At 35.5% G+C, this 15,126-nt stretch overlaps 1 protein-coding gene across 1 annotated transcript; it reads right to left on the bottom strand.

Annotated features, from left to right (window-relative positions):
* Nucleotides 1-5,564: 5,564 nt before the first annotated feature.
* Nucleotides 5,565-14,516, bottom strand: LOC115975491 (ras-related protein Rab7). Its single transcript, XM_031096278.1, has 7 exons — nucleotides 14,271-14,516; nucleotides 14,157-14,183; nucleotides 13,812-13,911; nucleotides 13,548-13,694; nucleotides 9,440-9,520; nucleotides 9,219-9,364; nucleotides 5,565-5,916 (listed from the first exon to the last, which is right to left on the bottom strand). The coding sequence occupies exons 1-7, from the start codon at nucleotides 14,321-14,323 to the stop codon at nucleotides 5,853-5,855; spliced, it is 618 nt and encodes a 205-aa protein (XP_030952138.1). The 5' UTR covers nucleotides 14,324-14,516; the 3' UTR covers nucleotides 5,565-5,852.
* Between the last annotated feature and the right edge of the window lie 610 nt (nucleotides 14,517-15,126).

The following is a 15,126-nucleotide window of genomic DNA, read 5'->3' as shown; positions in this document are numbered from 1 at the left end:
CTCGTGAAGGCGCACCTCGAACACTGGGACGCCAAAAAGTACCGCGTGACCAAAGACTACGGAAATACCTCTTAATTTGTGGGCCCAGTAAACTTGCGGCCCAGGCCCGTTCTGCATGGGGGCCCAGGGACAGAACCAAGACATTGCATAGTCCTCGGACTCAAGCCTATGGGAAAACCAACTACCTGGATGAGGAAAACTAAGTTTTGGACAGAACCAAGGCCTTGCATGGTCCTCAGACCCAAGCCTATGGGGAAACCAAGTACAAAAAAGAAAAAATTACAAGTTTTGGACAGAACCAAGGCCTTGCATAGTCCTCGGACCCAAGCCTATGGGGAAACCAAGTAAAAAAAAAGAAAGAAAGAAAAATTACAAGTTTTATAACTGCTCGGATGGGAAAAGTCCCCGGCTCAGATACTGTAAAATGTTAAGGCCAATAATAGTGTTAGGATGATGGTGGGGCACTCCACTATTCGGTAGCCTAAGGGGGCTGTTCATTTTTGTGGGTGATATGTCTTCGAACGATTACTTCCTACACCGCATAGAGCATCCAGTTCTAATCTCGGCATTTTTTCGGGCAATTACCGTTATTCATAGGTACGCATTGCTAGTTCAAGCAATTCTGTTAAAGTTGTGGTGACTTATTTTTATTAGCAAGTATTTTGGCCTTAGTTGTCATCGATTCAAATGCTATATTGTTGTGCTGAGCAGCGTTTGCAAATTTGTAAAAACATAGAGACAGAGCATGCGAAGTAAAATAACAACAATTTTTATTAATATGAAAAATTATTACAACGTACAAAGAGGGGCTCAAACAAGCCTATACAAAAGGTGAGCTGCCGAAACAACGCTAACATTCGCAGTACAGATAAGTAAACAGCCAGGTGTCTTTTAAACTCGTCTTCAAAGTCTCTCCAATTTCTGCCTCAGTATTGCTCATATCGAAAGAAGAACCTTCTTTGGAAAAAGATGAAGGAGAAGGAAGAAGAATTTGAAGGAGAAGGAAGAAGAAGATGGAGGAGATGAATGAAGAAGATGGAGGACATGAGTAAAGAAGGAGGAGAAGAAGAGAGAAGAGATGAAAAGAAAGAAAAAGGAGTAAAAGAGGGAGAAAGAAAAGCACCAGGATGGAACTGGTGCTGGGAAGACTAAGAAAGGGAGGCAAAAGGAGGCGCCAGTGAACGAAGAGAGGAAGAAGCAGGGGCACTTAGTCCCTGCCTCGATCCTGACTCCCAACACACTGGAGCCATATTAGGTATGCTCATGAGAGCGCGGTTGGTACTGATGATGGGTGTTCTCGACTCAGTCACGCCGAAAGTTTGACGTGACGAGTCCCTGCTTCGGATTTTGGCTGAAAGGAAGGTAAGACGAATCTTAAGCCTCCGCCATCCTTGCCCTGACCGAGCCATTTCGAGCTTTATTAGAACATGACGCTTTGAGGAGGGGTATGGTTTCTTCATCATTTGTTATGGTGAATGTACTGTGATTTAGTGTATAACTACTGGGTTAAGTAAACGCTAAGGGAGGCAAAGGGTTTCAAATCTCAGAAAAATAAAAGGGTCTCTGCACGAAAGTGATAGCCTCCTACTTGTCTTCTTATAGGAAGAGCAAAACGGAAGGCATTAAATTCGTTCAGGTTTCCAAAAGAATCTGAAAACGAAGATGTGTCCGTTCCATTTCTCCGCCTCGTCAGACGAACCGTCGAATGTAAATGAGTCTCGTAAAGGGAAGTCATTAAAAGCGTGTTTTGAATAATCAAACGACGAGAACGCGTCAGGAGTAAAATCAAAAAACGCCTCGTAGATCAGTATATTTCTTGGACAGACGGAAAACCGTCAGCATTAATGAAGGGCCGAATTAAAGGAGCCATCATAAAAGCTCGGCATTACCAAAATCCCCTTTCCAACCAAGAGGTTGGACAGCCGGGTTTTGAGGGGCTATTGTGGGGCCCAAATGATTTATGGGCCAGGCCCATCTACCCGGGGAGAATCCAAAGGCCCAAGCCAAGGAGGGCTATGGCCCAAGCTCGACAAGATAGCCTATGGATACCGCCGAGGGCAATTCAGTCCTCGGCAGATCCAAAGTCCCCCCAGAAAGAGGGGTAAAAACGGTATAGGACTGAAACTTGGAAGAAAGATCTAAAATATCCAGGGAAAGCTGCCCTTACTGCCATTCAATACTCTTAACCTGACATAGCCGCGTTCTTTGGCTTTTACAACCACCCCCAACGACTTTGGGTATGGGCTGATGGGACAAATATCAGCCTTGGAAATGTTGACCCTATACGTGGACGAAGGACAGTGAACACAGGCGAGTATAAAAGGAAAAATCAGTAACCTAGAAAGGGGGCTGGGAAAAATGGCAAAAAACCAGAGCCTCCCAGCCCACCTCCAGGAAAAAGACTCCATGGGTGAAGGTAACCTAGACACGCACGAATACCACGAAAAACCCACCGCCTGGCGATCAAGGCCTAGCTTTTTAAACCCACGCTCTATAAATGATATTGTTTGGGTCTTTTTACGTGGCGCGAACCCGATACTGTTACGGTCCGTCGCGAATCGTGTCCTTACAAATAGTATACTAATTTTTAGGAAAAAAAGTTTATTACATAGTTTTTTTTGTTTTTTAATTTTTTGAATTACAATTTTAACCCTACTTTTTATTTTTTTAAGAATAAGGATTATTTAATTAGATTAGGGATATTTTTGACATTTTTCGAAGGTATAACTAACTTTCTAAATCCTCTTAACATATAGAAATAGAGATGAAATATCACTATTTTTGTCATACACCTTGTGAATAATAATAAAAATTTAAAAAAAAAATTATGGATTCATGAAATTGACTTACTGCGTTACAAACTGTCACTTATGATAATTGTGACAAAATTTGTGATTTTTTATGTAATACTAGAATTACTCATTATGGTGACCTATTCCATAGCCGCAACAAAATTTCTCAACATTTTTCACAACATTTAAAGTGTCAGGCTGTCAACCCCATCCTATGTTAAAATAAAATAAAATAATAAAATATTTATTGAGACCCACCTCATGAATGAGATAAAAATATTATGACATTTTGTTGTGTCTTTATACTTTCTCAATTATGACATTTTGTTGTGTCTTTATAATTAGAGGAATGTCTATTTCCATGTCAATTACCATCATTAATTTTTCTCACATTGCTTACGTGGAAACACCAAATTCACAAGTCACAAGTAATTATTAAATGTTCTCGATATGATACTCTCTTCTCTCACATTTAACATAGGAGGGAGCACAACATGTTGATGTTACTTTTTAGATAAAACTTAAATATAGTGCTTAGTAAGTACCTTTTATACAATACATTAGATTTTTTAATCAAATTCAAATGCATAACTGTTTTAAATTAAGTTATTCTTAAAAAAGATAACATTGTTTATGCTTCTTTAGTCAATGCTCCTAATAATTTGGCATTTGACATGTTTGGAGTTCCCAATGCTTGAAATGTGGTAAATTCCTTAATTTGCTTAGTTTAAAAGTATGTTTAAAAATGGACCTCAAATGACTCTAAATAAATGGGTGTTTAAATGTGCACTATTGCCTCCTTAAATTTCATCATTTGTTTATGCACAAGTTCCTCAAAAAACTGACGCTGTCTTGCATAATTTAATTGCTTTACAATTACATGACCAGTTTCAAAATGGTGTCATTTTGCGTTTTTTAATGGTATCCAAAAATAACGTTGTTTCGGTGGTTACATGTTCAGTATTATTTTTCTTTTTTTGAGAAAAATGTTCAGCATTCTTTATTGTTATATTGGTTAATTTTTGGTAACATAATGTCGCTAAGTGATATGATAAAATGATGAAAAGGGAGAAGTCATAAGCTTTGGTTTGAAACAACGACACTGGACTGGAGATCATTGTTCGAATTCGAAATACTATTTCAGATCACAAGCCTCTCTTCAATTAAATGGTTCTTCTCACATGTAAGTCCTTCAATAATCAACCTAGAGTAACAAAAGGAATTTTTGTTAATAATCTAAAGGGAATGGCGTTTTTCAATTTCATGGAAGTACAATTGTTAGGTGCAAAGACCAAAGTTGGATATGTTGGTTCTATCAAGACTCTTGAATTGATATGGGAGATTGATAGCCCAAATGTCACTTTCAAAATCAAGTGATATGTATTTTTGATGTGTTCATGACATTGAAATATTGAAGTCCTTCTACGAAGTCCATTAATATGTCAGTCTATCCAAGTTTGTTCAAGTGTAGGCAAAATCTCCAACTTCCATCTTTGGCTAGTTTCACACTCCCTTACATGCCTTGTGACAATCTTGCTCCGTTTTTTTTTTTTTCTAATAGAAGTGTCTCTTGGCACTTTTTTGTGAAGATTTCTTATAGCCAAAGTTTCCAACTGTGGAGGAGTCATGGATGTGCTGCAATATACTTGGCTTTAAGGAGGATTCTTTTCCCAACAAAGACCCTTACTTTGTAGAGCATGATGCCATTCTTCAAAAAGAATCCCTTCAAGCTGTTGTGTTGTCACCTTTCTAATCTTAAGGGTTGCAAGGATGCCCTTGCTGTCCTCATCCTTCTCATAGCATATCTGATCTTCCAACTCTTCAATCCAAAGGGTGATGAAGTATCTGCTTCTTCTGTCGGGGCTTCCTCTTCTTTTATGGACAAGCCATCTTATCACTCTATTGTCCTTCCCCACTCTTATACTCAACCAAAAACATGTAGCCAATAATTTTTTAGCTTTTAATTTATGTGTAGGGGTGCCAGTTTTCTATTCTAATATGAATGTGACTGGTCAGTTTTAATAGTTAAAAGAGTTTACCTAAAAGTTTCTTTAACTGCAATGACCGATGCCAAGAGCTTCTTATAAAAGTGAACATATGGTTGTGAAAGGTTATGGACCTCCTTTCGCGAATCAAGCCAGCTCTTAATTATGTACTTGATGCATCACATCTTTTATAAATATCTTGGAAAAATCGGTAGGCCAAGAGCCAGTGGGTTGGAGACAACTTTCTTGAGTTCTTCAAACGTTTCTTCCGCTACATCATTTCATTGAAAGGACTTCTTTTTCAATTAGGTTTGGTTGATTCTTTTGGTTCACCCACGGACCAATCAAAAATATTTTAATCCCATATATTTTGATGCACTTTAAGATTGGTTTTCAACCAAGAAAAATTACAGTATTTCACAAAAATGGGTAAAACACACGCACAAAAAGATGTACTCCAAATCTTCAATTTTTCACATTAGAATGGTCTCATGATTTGCGAGTACATTACAATTTAGTAGTTCTACCCATTCTTCAGGTTAACCTTTTTTTTCCTTTTTTTCTTTTTTGGGGAGTGTGGGGTGGGAATGCTCTATTCTGCTTATGGTAAAAATAAAAATAAAAGGCCAATTAGGTTGTGCATAGCTAATTAACAGATAACTACAAGTTACTATAGCTTTTGAGTAGAGTTGTGATGTGCCTTTGTGTTAGAACCCCTTTCCTTCTCCCTTGTATGTGTGTATTTGTTTCTCAAAAAAATAAATATAAATAAAATAAAACAGATAACTACAAGTTCAAACACTCTTTCCCTAATCTATGCTTAAAATAACTCATGGTGAACCAATCCAAGATAGGTTTCTACAATTCCGGATTCTTGAAGTCCATCCTAACCAAAACAAGACTACTTTTTTCCACATGGCAATTTCAGTGTCAAGCATGAACTTGCAAGAACTTAGTTAACAGGGTGTACAAAACCAAAAAAAGATGAGAAAAAAAAGGAAAGAATCACAAGGCCCACAAAAAATGACGTCGCAACCAAAAACATTGGGTCAGTCAAATTATTTGATATGCCAGATCAGCATGCACAACCACCCCTTGGCTCGGACTCTGAAACAGCCTCAGGGATTCCTTGGAAATATCTGCAATTTAAAATGGAAGAATGAGCGTCAAAAAAGTCCATTGATGCATCTCATAGGCTGCTCCAAAATCTTAATGATATTAGGATATAACACCAATAGCAGAGAGAAGTACATGACTTCAGTATTATCCATGGATGATTCATATTTAACAGAAATTAAAGAGGGAAAAATAAAATCCCAATTCCCAACTATCTGTTGCATTTTAATACATACTATGGTATAACACAATAGAGAAGGGAAAAAACATCACAAGAATGCTCCATTGTACTAATGAAACAGCTGAACATAGACACCTTTTTTTTTCCCTCCCATCTCCAAAACAAGCTTTGTTTTTTAGCAAACAAATTGTAAAATAGTAATTAGGTAATCCAAGGAAATTAAAACAGTCCATTATTTTTAGATAGTATTTGACGTATTTGACAAGTATAAATATTTTCAAAATACAGAATATATGCATCACAATAATACCTATACTGGTTTTTTTTTTTTTTAAATGGTAAGTTACACAAGCACCCAACCCTCATCCCCACCCTCCACCTAGCACTTAGAAGGGGAGGAGGTACCAGTTGAGCTAGAGCTCAATGGCTTACTATTGAGTCGTTTTTGAAATGCCAATCTGCCCCACAATGGCCTTAATGAGAAAATATGAATGAACTTAAATGCTACAGAAAACAAATAAGGTATATACCATGTAATAAACAAAATGCTGAACAATAACTTAGATAGACTCAAATATGAACAACCAACCAACACAACAACAATTGAGATATAAAAGACAAACATTGAATTTTGCAAAAAAAATCACATTTTTTTTTATAGATAAGAATAATTTTATTAAAGAGAGGCTACTTCATGTACAAAGGACACAAAGTAGCCTAAAGAATTAAAAGAATTATATACAAAAAATCAACGACTATAAATGATGCAATAGAATCACTAATTGTAAAACCCCAAACACGAGACCACTCATATAAAGAACTAGTGAAGGTTGCTACAACAGAATCCTCATACTTTACACATCTTCAAAAGTGTGCTGATTATGCTCCCTCCATATATTCCACATCAATCATAATGGACAATATTCCAAATATCTGACTAATGCTTACCAACCCAATTTCTCCAACCAAACATAAGGTCAATGACCTTTTCCAGTAGAACCTACTGTATTCCAAAGAATCTAAAAACAAAGCTCCACAGGTCATATGCAACAGTACAGTGTATCAATAGATGATCCACCTTCTCCCACTACACAATTCTTAGTCCAAAAACTTACATGAAGAATATATCTTTAACTATATGAAGGAAAAGAAGGAAAAAATATATTAATGAAAGGAAATTGAAAATGATACATGATCATTAAATGGAAATGCAGTTGTAGGACCTTGTTGAGAATATATTTTCAATTTTTTCTTATCATTCCATTTTTTACTTATCAAAAAAATATAACTTCAAGATAAATTCAAGTCCCATAAACAGTAGTACTAACAAGTAGATCAGAGTCCAAAATCTCAAAATACAACTACATATTCTCTTAATATCAAGGCATTTAGCTTAACTGCCAAAAGAAGAAGAGAAAAAGAAAAAAAAAAAACCAGATAGAAATAGGTGTCATAATACTAAGGTTCAGAAATTTTCATCTTCCCAAAAGAAAATGAAGTAGTTTGTCCGAAGGAAAACTTTCCATAACTTCAAAATCTATTCATTTTCACAAGAAACTCAGAATTGATACAATTTTCATAATCTGGGGAGTTGTAAAACCCTAAAAAGATTAGTTGACCATGGGTCCAACACCTTCTACAAGGCAGTCATCATATTTACTTGCCGATGGGTTGATTTCCTATCAGATAAAGAAGACGAAAATCCTCATAGACAATCTTCATTGCCATTAGCTTATGGTCAGCAATTACCAATGTATATGTAATGCAGTAAGTTGCATCACTACCACTGTGCAAACAATGGCCAGAACCAGCTGAATGGCCACACAATAAAATTAATCACTGATATGCATCATCATGCACATCTAATTTTTGTGCTCACCGACTGTTCCAATTTCCCTTGACCTTTCTCACATCTACCAAGCTATTCTTAAATTTGATCATAAATGCCACCCTCTTTTCTTCTCTTGGAAATGGTTTGTGATTAATTCTGTTAGCAAATATAAACAATATTCAAACTACCTAAAAGACTAAAAGAATATCCATAGTATAACCTCAAATATAGCGTACCACCAGACCTCATGGCATTTTCTTATGGGATTTTCCGCGCCTAATTATTTCATTTTACAGAATTTATTTTCCACCCTTCAAGACTTTCAACATCTTATTACAACCATAACTATATGGGAATTATTCAGACATCAAGGTAACGGCTATCTTGATCATGTGGTGGGCCCCCAATGTGATGAAGGAAAGGATCACAGTGTGAGAGAGATCCGGCATGTGAGAGAGAGAACGTTGTGTGATAGAGCAAGACTTCGAGAGAAAAAGGGAGAAAAAAGTAGTGGATAAACTCAAATAAATAAATTAAAGCCAATTGCTAAGTACAGTGCTGGTCAGAAATGGATTAACACTACGCTCACATACATTTTGCCTACAGTGCTGGACTAACTGAATGGCTAGTCCTATGTGGTGCTCTAATACCTTTCATAATCATAAAAACAGTTAATACATTTTATTGACAGGATAAAATGATACTAGTATATATTTATGAGCTAATGAACATAAGTTGAACACTACCAGTGGTAAATAGATCTTACCAAAGATAAGAGATAGACAGGTACTTCAAACATAAGCTCATTTATTTTTTTAACTAAATTATATGCATTTCTCACTTCCAATAAATGAAATTTAATGTGGCATTGTTGAACTGCACAGGTTTGAAGTCCTAATAAGGGTAGTTTTTCTTCTTCTTTTTTTTCTTTTTTTCTTTTTTTTGATAAGTAAGTTCTAAGGATAGTTTTTATCGGGCGCACACCCTTGATGCAGTACAAGCAATGATGACCTCTCACTAGGAATATCTCATATTCCTTGACCCCAATTTTTATCTCTTTAATTGTAGTAATTGTAGCCACAAAAATCATGCCTTGTTAGACTCCTGTAAAATATGATCCAGAACTCATTTCCATGGAGTGCTTCTGAACCCATGTTCATCTCAAAACTTGTGACTGTTAATACTTAGAATATTACTAGCACTGTATGTTTGCCATGGGGTTCATTTCAAACCTATGCCTGTTAGTACCTTACAACAGTGATATATAATGGCAAGCCAATCAAAAAAGATATCAACACTCAAAATAAACTTACATGTCCTGTTCACGCTCATTGGCTAGAGCAGTCTTGGCAATACATAAGAATGCAGCGTCAACATTATAATCCTCTTTTGCTGATGTCTCAAAGTAAGGGATGTTGCCTTTTGAAGCACACCACTCCTTTGCTTTCTTCTCAGAAACCTGGACAGAAGATAATTTAGGTTAACATCTAAGGAACAAAGAAACATGGATAGCACTGCAACTGTATATCCTTACCACTCGACTATTCCCACCATCAACATCAATCTTGTTTCCAAGCAATATAAACGGAAATGTCCTTGGGTTAGGTGGATTTGCCTGAAAAACAATGAAGGTGGAAACCAGTTCAACATTCAAACGGAAAAAGATATAAGCACCTTTTGAAAAACTAAAGCAAAAAATCATAGAGACTAAAACTAGAAATAAAAGAATCGCAAATAATCAACTCAAAAACTGCAGACTGTTAAAATTGCACAGGAACTGATCAACAAAGCATGTAGTCTGCATTTAAAGGTGATGGAGGAATCAAAATAAGTGAAGAAATTATATTCCTACAATACTTCAACATGTAAAGCCAGGTATTAGGATATAATGATGCAAATCATCATATCAGTGGATCATGTAAAGCAGGGCTGTCAATGGATCAGCTCAAAAACCATATACAATCTGAATTCAAAACAGTCATAGTTCCACTATCATGCTAAATCAGTTCAGGCACTAGTAACAATAAAATCATATATGTGTGGGTAATTTTGTATTATAACACACCTATTAACAAGAGAAGGAAAGTTTAGATTTACATTATGAAATTTTAAAGACTCCAAATCTGAATTTTCAAATTTTGTCAGATTCAAATTCAAGTGCATTTTTTTTTATGATTCCATTATGTCCAGACTTTCCATTGGATTCTGTAATATATAATCAGATCGAACTTGAATCCTATTAGATCCAAATCAGCTCCAACCTATTGACAGCCCTAATGTCAACTTACGAGCTTTACTGAATAAACTTTAACCAATCCACTTAAGCACCTAGCCAAGAGGCTTGAGGCGACAAAAAGGTGCTAGCCCAATTAAAGCAAAGCATGAAATTATAAATATAATTATTATACATATATAACTTAAATCATATATACCTAATATATTATAATCAAATGTCTTTTAATTGATTTCGGTCTATTAATTGATTTCAAAATAGGCTTAACATGGTTTAGGCTCTAATATTTTTTTTATTTTTTTCATAAATAGGTTTAGGCTCTAATAATTATTCTAACTATATATTTAATTAAAAGCTTTTAAAAATTAATTAATCAAATTATAAGTTTTACAACAACTTTCTGTAGATTAATTAATCTAAAAATAGGTTTTCTAAACTAATAATCTAAAAATAGGTATTATGACAACCTTCTAAAAAAATTTATATATATATATATATATATATTTAAATGAGGCTCTTGCCTTAGTGCTTTTTTCATGGCTAAAGGTGAGCGTCTCACTAAATGAGCCTCGCCTTAGAGCCTTAGTGGTGCCTCACCTCACGTCTTGCCTTAGAGCATTAGCAGGGTCTCACCTTGCCCAAGCGGCTCGCCTTTGACTACCATGAAAGGCATCGAGGGGTGCAAGAAAAACCAAAGGCACCAAATACAGCAACCAGAATCGACCATAATCATCAGTTTTGATTGGTATTCTCTCCTCCATCAGAACTATCAGTGCTGGTATTCAGAAAACCAAAAGATTTAGTTCAGTGGTCGGTTTTGTAGGTCAGCAAAATGATATCCTCCAAAACTGACAGAGATGCCCCTTAGATGGGAGATAATGGAGATGTGAGAGAGGGAATCTCAGACACACCAGCATGCTTGGTTTTAAAGGTCAGTCTGCAAAGAGTGAAGGATAAAGGGTTGGGAAGGCAAAGTGATTGAGCAAGGGAGATGAGGTTTTGGGCCATTTAACTTGAGACCGTGTTGATGGGGGCTTAATGAGATAGTTTGATTTCCCAAAATTCTAGGCTATCCAAAAAGAAGACATTAACAGGCCCATTACTTATGGAAGAAATCAAGCCCACTGTTCTACATAGAAAAGCATTTAGGTTTGTTCCCTTAGTTGATCTCCATCGTCCATTTGAATTTTCGATCCATTATATCCTTCTTTAAGAACTTTGACCGGAACAAACCAAAGCAATGCAACATGAAAATTAAAGAATAGAAAAATAAAAGATAGAGAACCTAGGAGGCAGCACCTATGTCTGGTTAAAGTCAACACCAAGTAAAAGAGGAACTCTAGGAGTTAGCACCTAGGGGCTAGGGTTGGGTGGAGTCAGTACCATACCATTGAGACAATTTCAAGAGAAATCTGTATTCATCATCAAAAGAATCCATTGAGCCCATTCAAGCCCCTCTTGCTGCGTAAGGCTTCAAAGGTACTCAATCTACCACTACCAACAAAATCGACCAATGAACTGATATTCCTTCAGTTTTAGTTGATTTGATTTTTTAATCTGCCAGCCAGTGATCGGTTTTTAAATTTCAGAAACTGATGATGTCGGTTCAGTGGAACAAATTCCTCAACACCAACCGAATTACACTTGTAATAGTGACTCTTCAATAAACAAAAGCATCATCTTCCTTCAACTTTGAAAACTGACAAACACATCAGGGCCTAAGATCAGGCCGAAAGGTGTAGTCGATGGACAACAGGTGAATATTCCTGTACTGCCCCTTGTTGGTCCCAAGGGACGGAGGAGGCTAGGTTAGCCGAAAGATGGTTATCGGTTCAAGGGCGCAAGGTGCCCCTGCTTTTTCAGGGTCAAGCAGTCTAGGGAATCAAATTAATTTTTTTATCACTGAGATTTTGGCAAGCTACTGTTCATGGTTCTAATAAAATTTTAAAATCACACCCCCCCCCCCAAAAAAAAAGAAAAAAAAAATGAATAATGGAAAGCTCCAATGGCACAAATTCTAATAAACACAGATTTAATTCTATTTGAGATGGGGGGGGGGGGGAAATAAATCTCTCCTTACTGTATAAAGTACAAAAGCTGACAAAATTTTTAGCAAAAGAACAAATAAAGTAAGCAAAAAGTGTTATAATGATGTACTGTGAAAGATCATGCTGAGACAATATCTATTTTAAAATTCAGACAAGAATGAGCCATTTGAAATGCAATGAAAATCATTATTGTTTCCAAAAGGAAGGTAAGAGTTCCAAAATTTTCCCTTTCCAATGGCATTGCCTAAACCTCTCTAACAAATGATGTACTGTGCAAGATCATGGTGAGACACTATCTATTTCAAAATTCAAACAAGAATGAGCCATTTGAAATCCAATGAAAGTAATTGTTTCCAGAAGGAAGGTAAAAGGTCTGAAATTTTCCATTTCAAATGTCATTGAATAAACCTCTCCAACAAACCATTCATAACTATAGATAATGTCAATCTTAGCAAAAGGAAGTGCCATTTGAGTTGGAGCTTGTTGGCATGAGAGCCTATGTTAAATGATTTCAAATATGAAAGTCTAACAAAAGCATGTGTCAACAATGGGATTTGTTTTTTTCAATAGAAACCAACAAGATATCAGATGCTAGTAGGGGAACTACAATTGCTGCACCAACTAAATCTAAGAAGTTTTGGTGAAGTTCACACCTGCCTGTTAATTAAATAGCAGAAGATATCGCTTTCCCACCTACTAATCCCATAGTTCAAGCAAGAAAAATTTTCTCAATTTGAGGACCCCCTTAGGAAAAGTAACCTCCTTTCCACATTGTTTCATCTTGCATTCTCTTTTTTAAGAGCTACAATAATGGGGTGGGGGAGGGGAGATTTGAACCCTAGACATCTCCATTGGAAACACTAGGAGGTGCTAGTTGAGCAACAAGGCCCTTGATTTGCATTCTTGCACCATATTGCAAAAATATTGAATGAAATATAAAGAACTAAAACGCAAATCATATATTTAACAAACCTACTCTCTCAAACAAATAGTTTTTGCATGAATCAGTAGTAATGAAATAGACTAGAAAGTTATACTTATACCTAGAAATGAAGCACTCCGAGCCAAAATAATGTGTAACTAACACTTTTTCTTGTACTTTCATTATTAAGTGATGCTCCCACTAGAACATTTCAATTTCTTCCTCTTATATTATCACTATTAAGTGAATGCTGCCACTAAAACATTTCAGATTCTTCCATAAACATTCCAATCACTCAAACGATAACTGACAAACTAAAATTTTTTTTTTTACGTGAAATAAAACAAATTGCCTTAAAAAGGAAAAGTGGCTGTTAGCAAATCATCAAAACCAACAAGGCATAAAGATTGAATAAAGGCATTGACAAGTGACAACCAACCTGTTTAAGAAACTCCTCATGCCAATTATCAAGAGTATCAAACGACTTCATGACGTTAACGTCATAAGCTAGAACACAGCAATCTGCGCCTCTATAAAACGCAACTCCAAGACTTTGAAACCGCTCTTGGCCTGCGGTGTCCCATATCTACCAACCAGCATGAACCCACAATGATATCAGACATTAAACATTAATCCCCCATTAAAAAAAAAAAAAAGAAAACTAAAGTTACAATTGAATAAAGCCCAAATACCATTTACCCACTTGTAGAGTGACGAGCCTGTCATCAATTTGGAGCTCTTTCGTGACGAAATCGGCACCAATTGTAGCTTTATACTGCTGACTAAACTTCTTATGCACATATCTAACAGCTAGTTAAAGATCCACAACTACAAACATTACCCCATAATAATTTCTTAACCATATTAACAAATGGCTCAGCTACAACACACTATATATTCAAAATTTAATCACCCAAATTAGCAAGCAGAACCATTAAAGAAACCAATCCAAAAAAAAAAGAGGAAATTAAAAACTATAAATCGCTTAAATATTGAAATACATATATGATAATCTCACAGATCAATGAGTTGAAAGTTGAAAGGATACTGATTCATCAACGAAGTCTTGCCGACCCTGAAATCCAAAAACTAAAAAGAATTAATACAATAACATAAATAATAATAATAATGTGTAAAAAGAAAGAAAAGGCAAAGTACGTACCCACTGTCGCCGAGAACGATGACCTTGAGCAAGGTACGCCTACGCACTGACATGGCGATTTGATTTCAGAATTTTTGAAATCTAAAGCTTCTTTATATATATATATATTTTATAATTTGTGCGAGTAGACAAGTTCCTTTTTATAGAGAGTGGATGAATTGAAAAGGGAACAACGAATGAATAAAGCGAAATAAAAGGATGTTTCCTCTGCTTTTGTAGTTTTGTTGTGTAACTTTTACAATCGATTAATTGAGAGTTTGAGTTTTGGTTATGATGATTTGTTGTGTATAGACACTTGGAATACTGACACTTGGACATGTTTAATTCTGCACTACCGGAATACTTTTGCACTAACTTTTTTTCTTTTCTTTTTTTGAGAAAATTTTATTGTTTTTTTTAACAAACTGTAGATGTGGCCAATATTAATTGGATCAATTTTTCACTTACAAATAACCAATAACTATATCAGCAATTTATAACTTTATCATTTTTTTTTTCTAGAAGAATGTTAAACTATTTTACGACAGTTTTATAGATTATTATTATAACAAATTTTTACTAAATTTATTATTAATGTCACTTTTTTATTTATTAATAATTATTTAACATATCAGTCCGTAAAACATTTTATAAAAGAATTTGTAACTCTAACATTTCCTCATTCTTTCTCAAAAAAAAAAAAAAAACATTTCCTCATTTTTCTAATATAGGCAATGCAAACAACGACAACGTCATGCAGAGAGGAAGGTTCTTGTAAACATAGCATCCAAAATTCCCAACTTCATTCTAAAAAACAAACAAACCCTCATTTATCTCATCTAGGGCATTCGGCATTCCCAACAACCCTTTCTTGACC

Source organism: Quercus lobata, chromosome 2 (assembly GCF_001633185.2).
Source record: "Quercus lobata isolate SW786 chromosome 2, ValleyOak3.0 Primary Assembly, whole genome shotgun sequence".
Classification (NCBI taxonomy): Eukaryota; Viridiplantae; Streptophyta; class Magnoliopsida; order Fagales; family Fagaceae; genus Quercus; species Quercus lobata.
The sequence above is the reverse complement of the archived record's forward strand: the minus strand, read 5'-3'. Positions and strand labels throughout refer to the sequence as shown.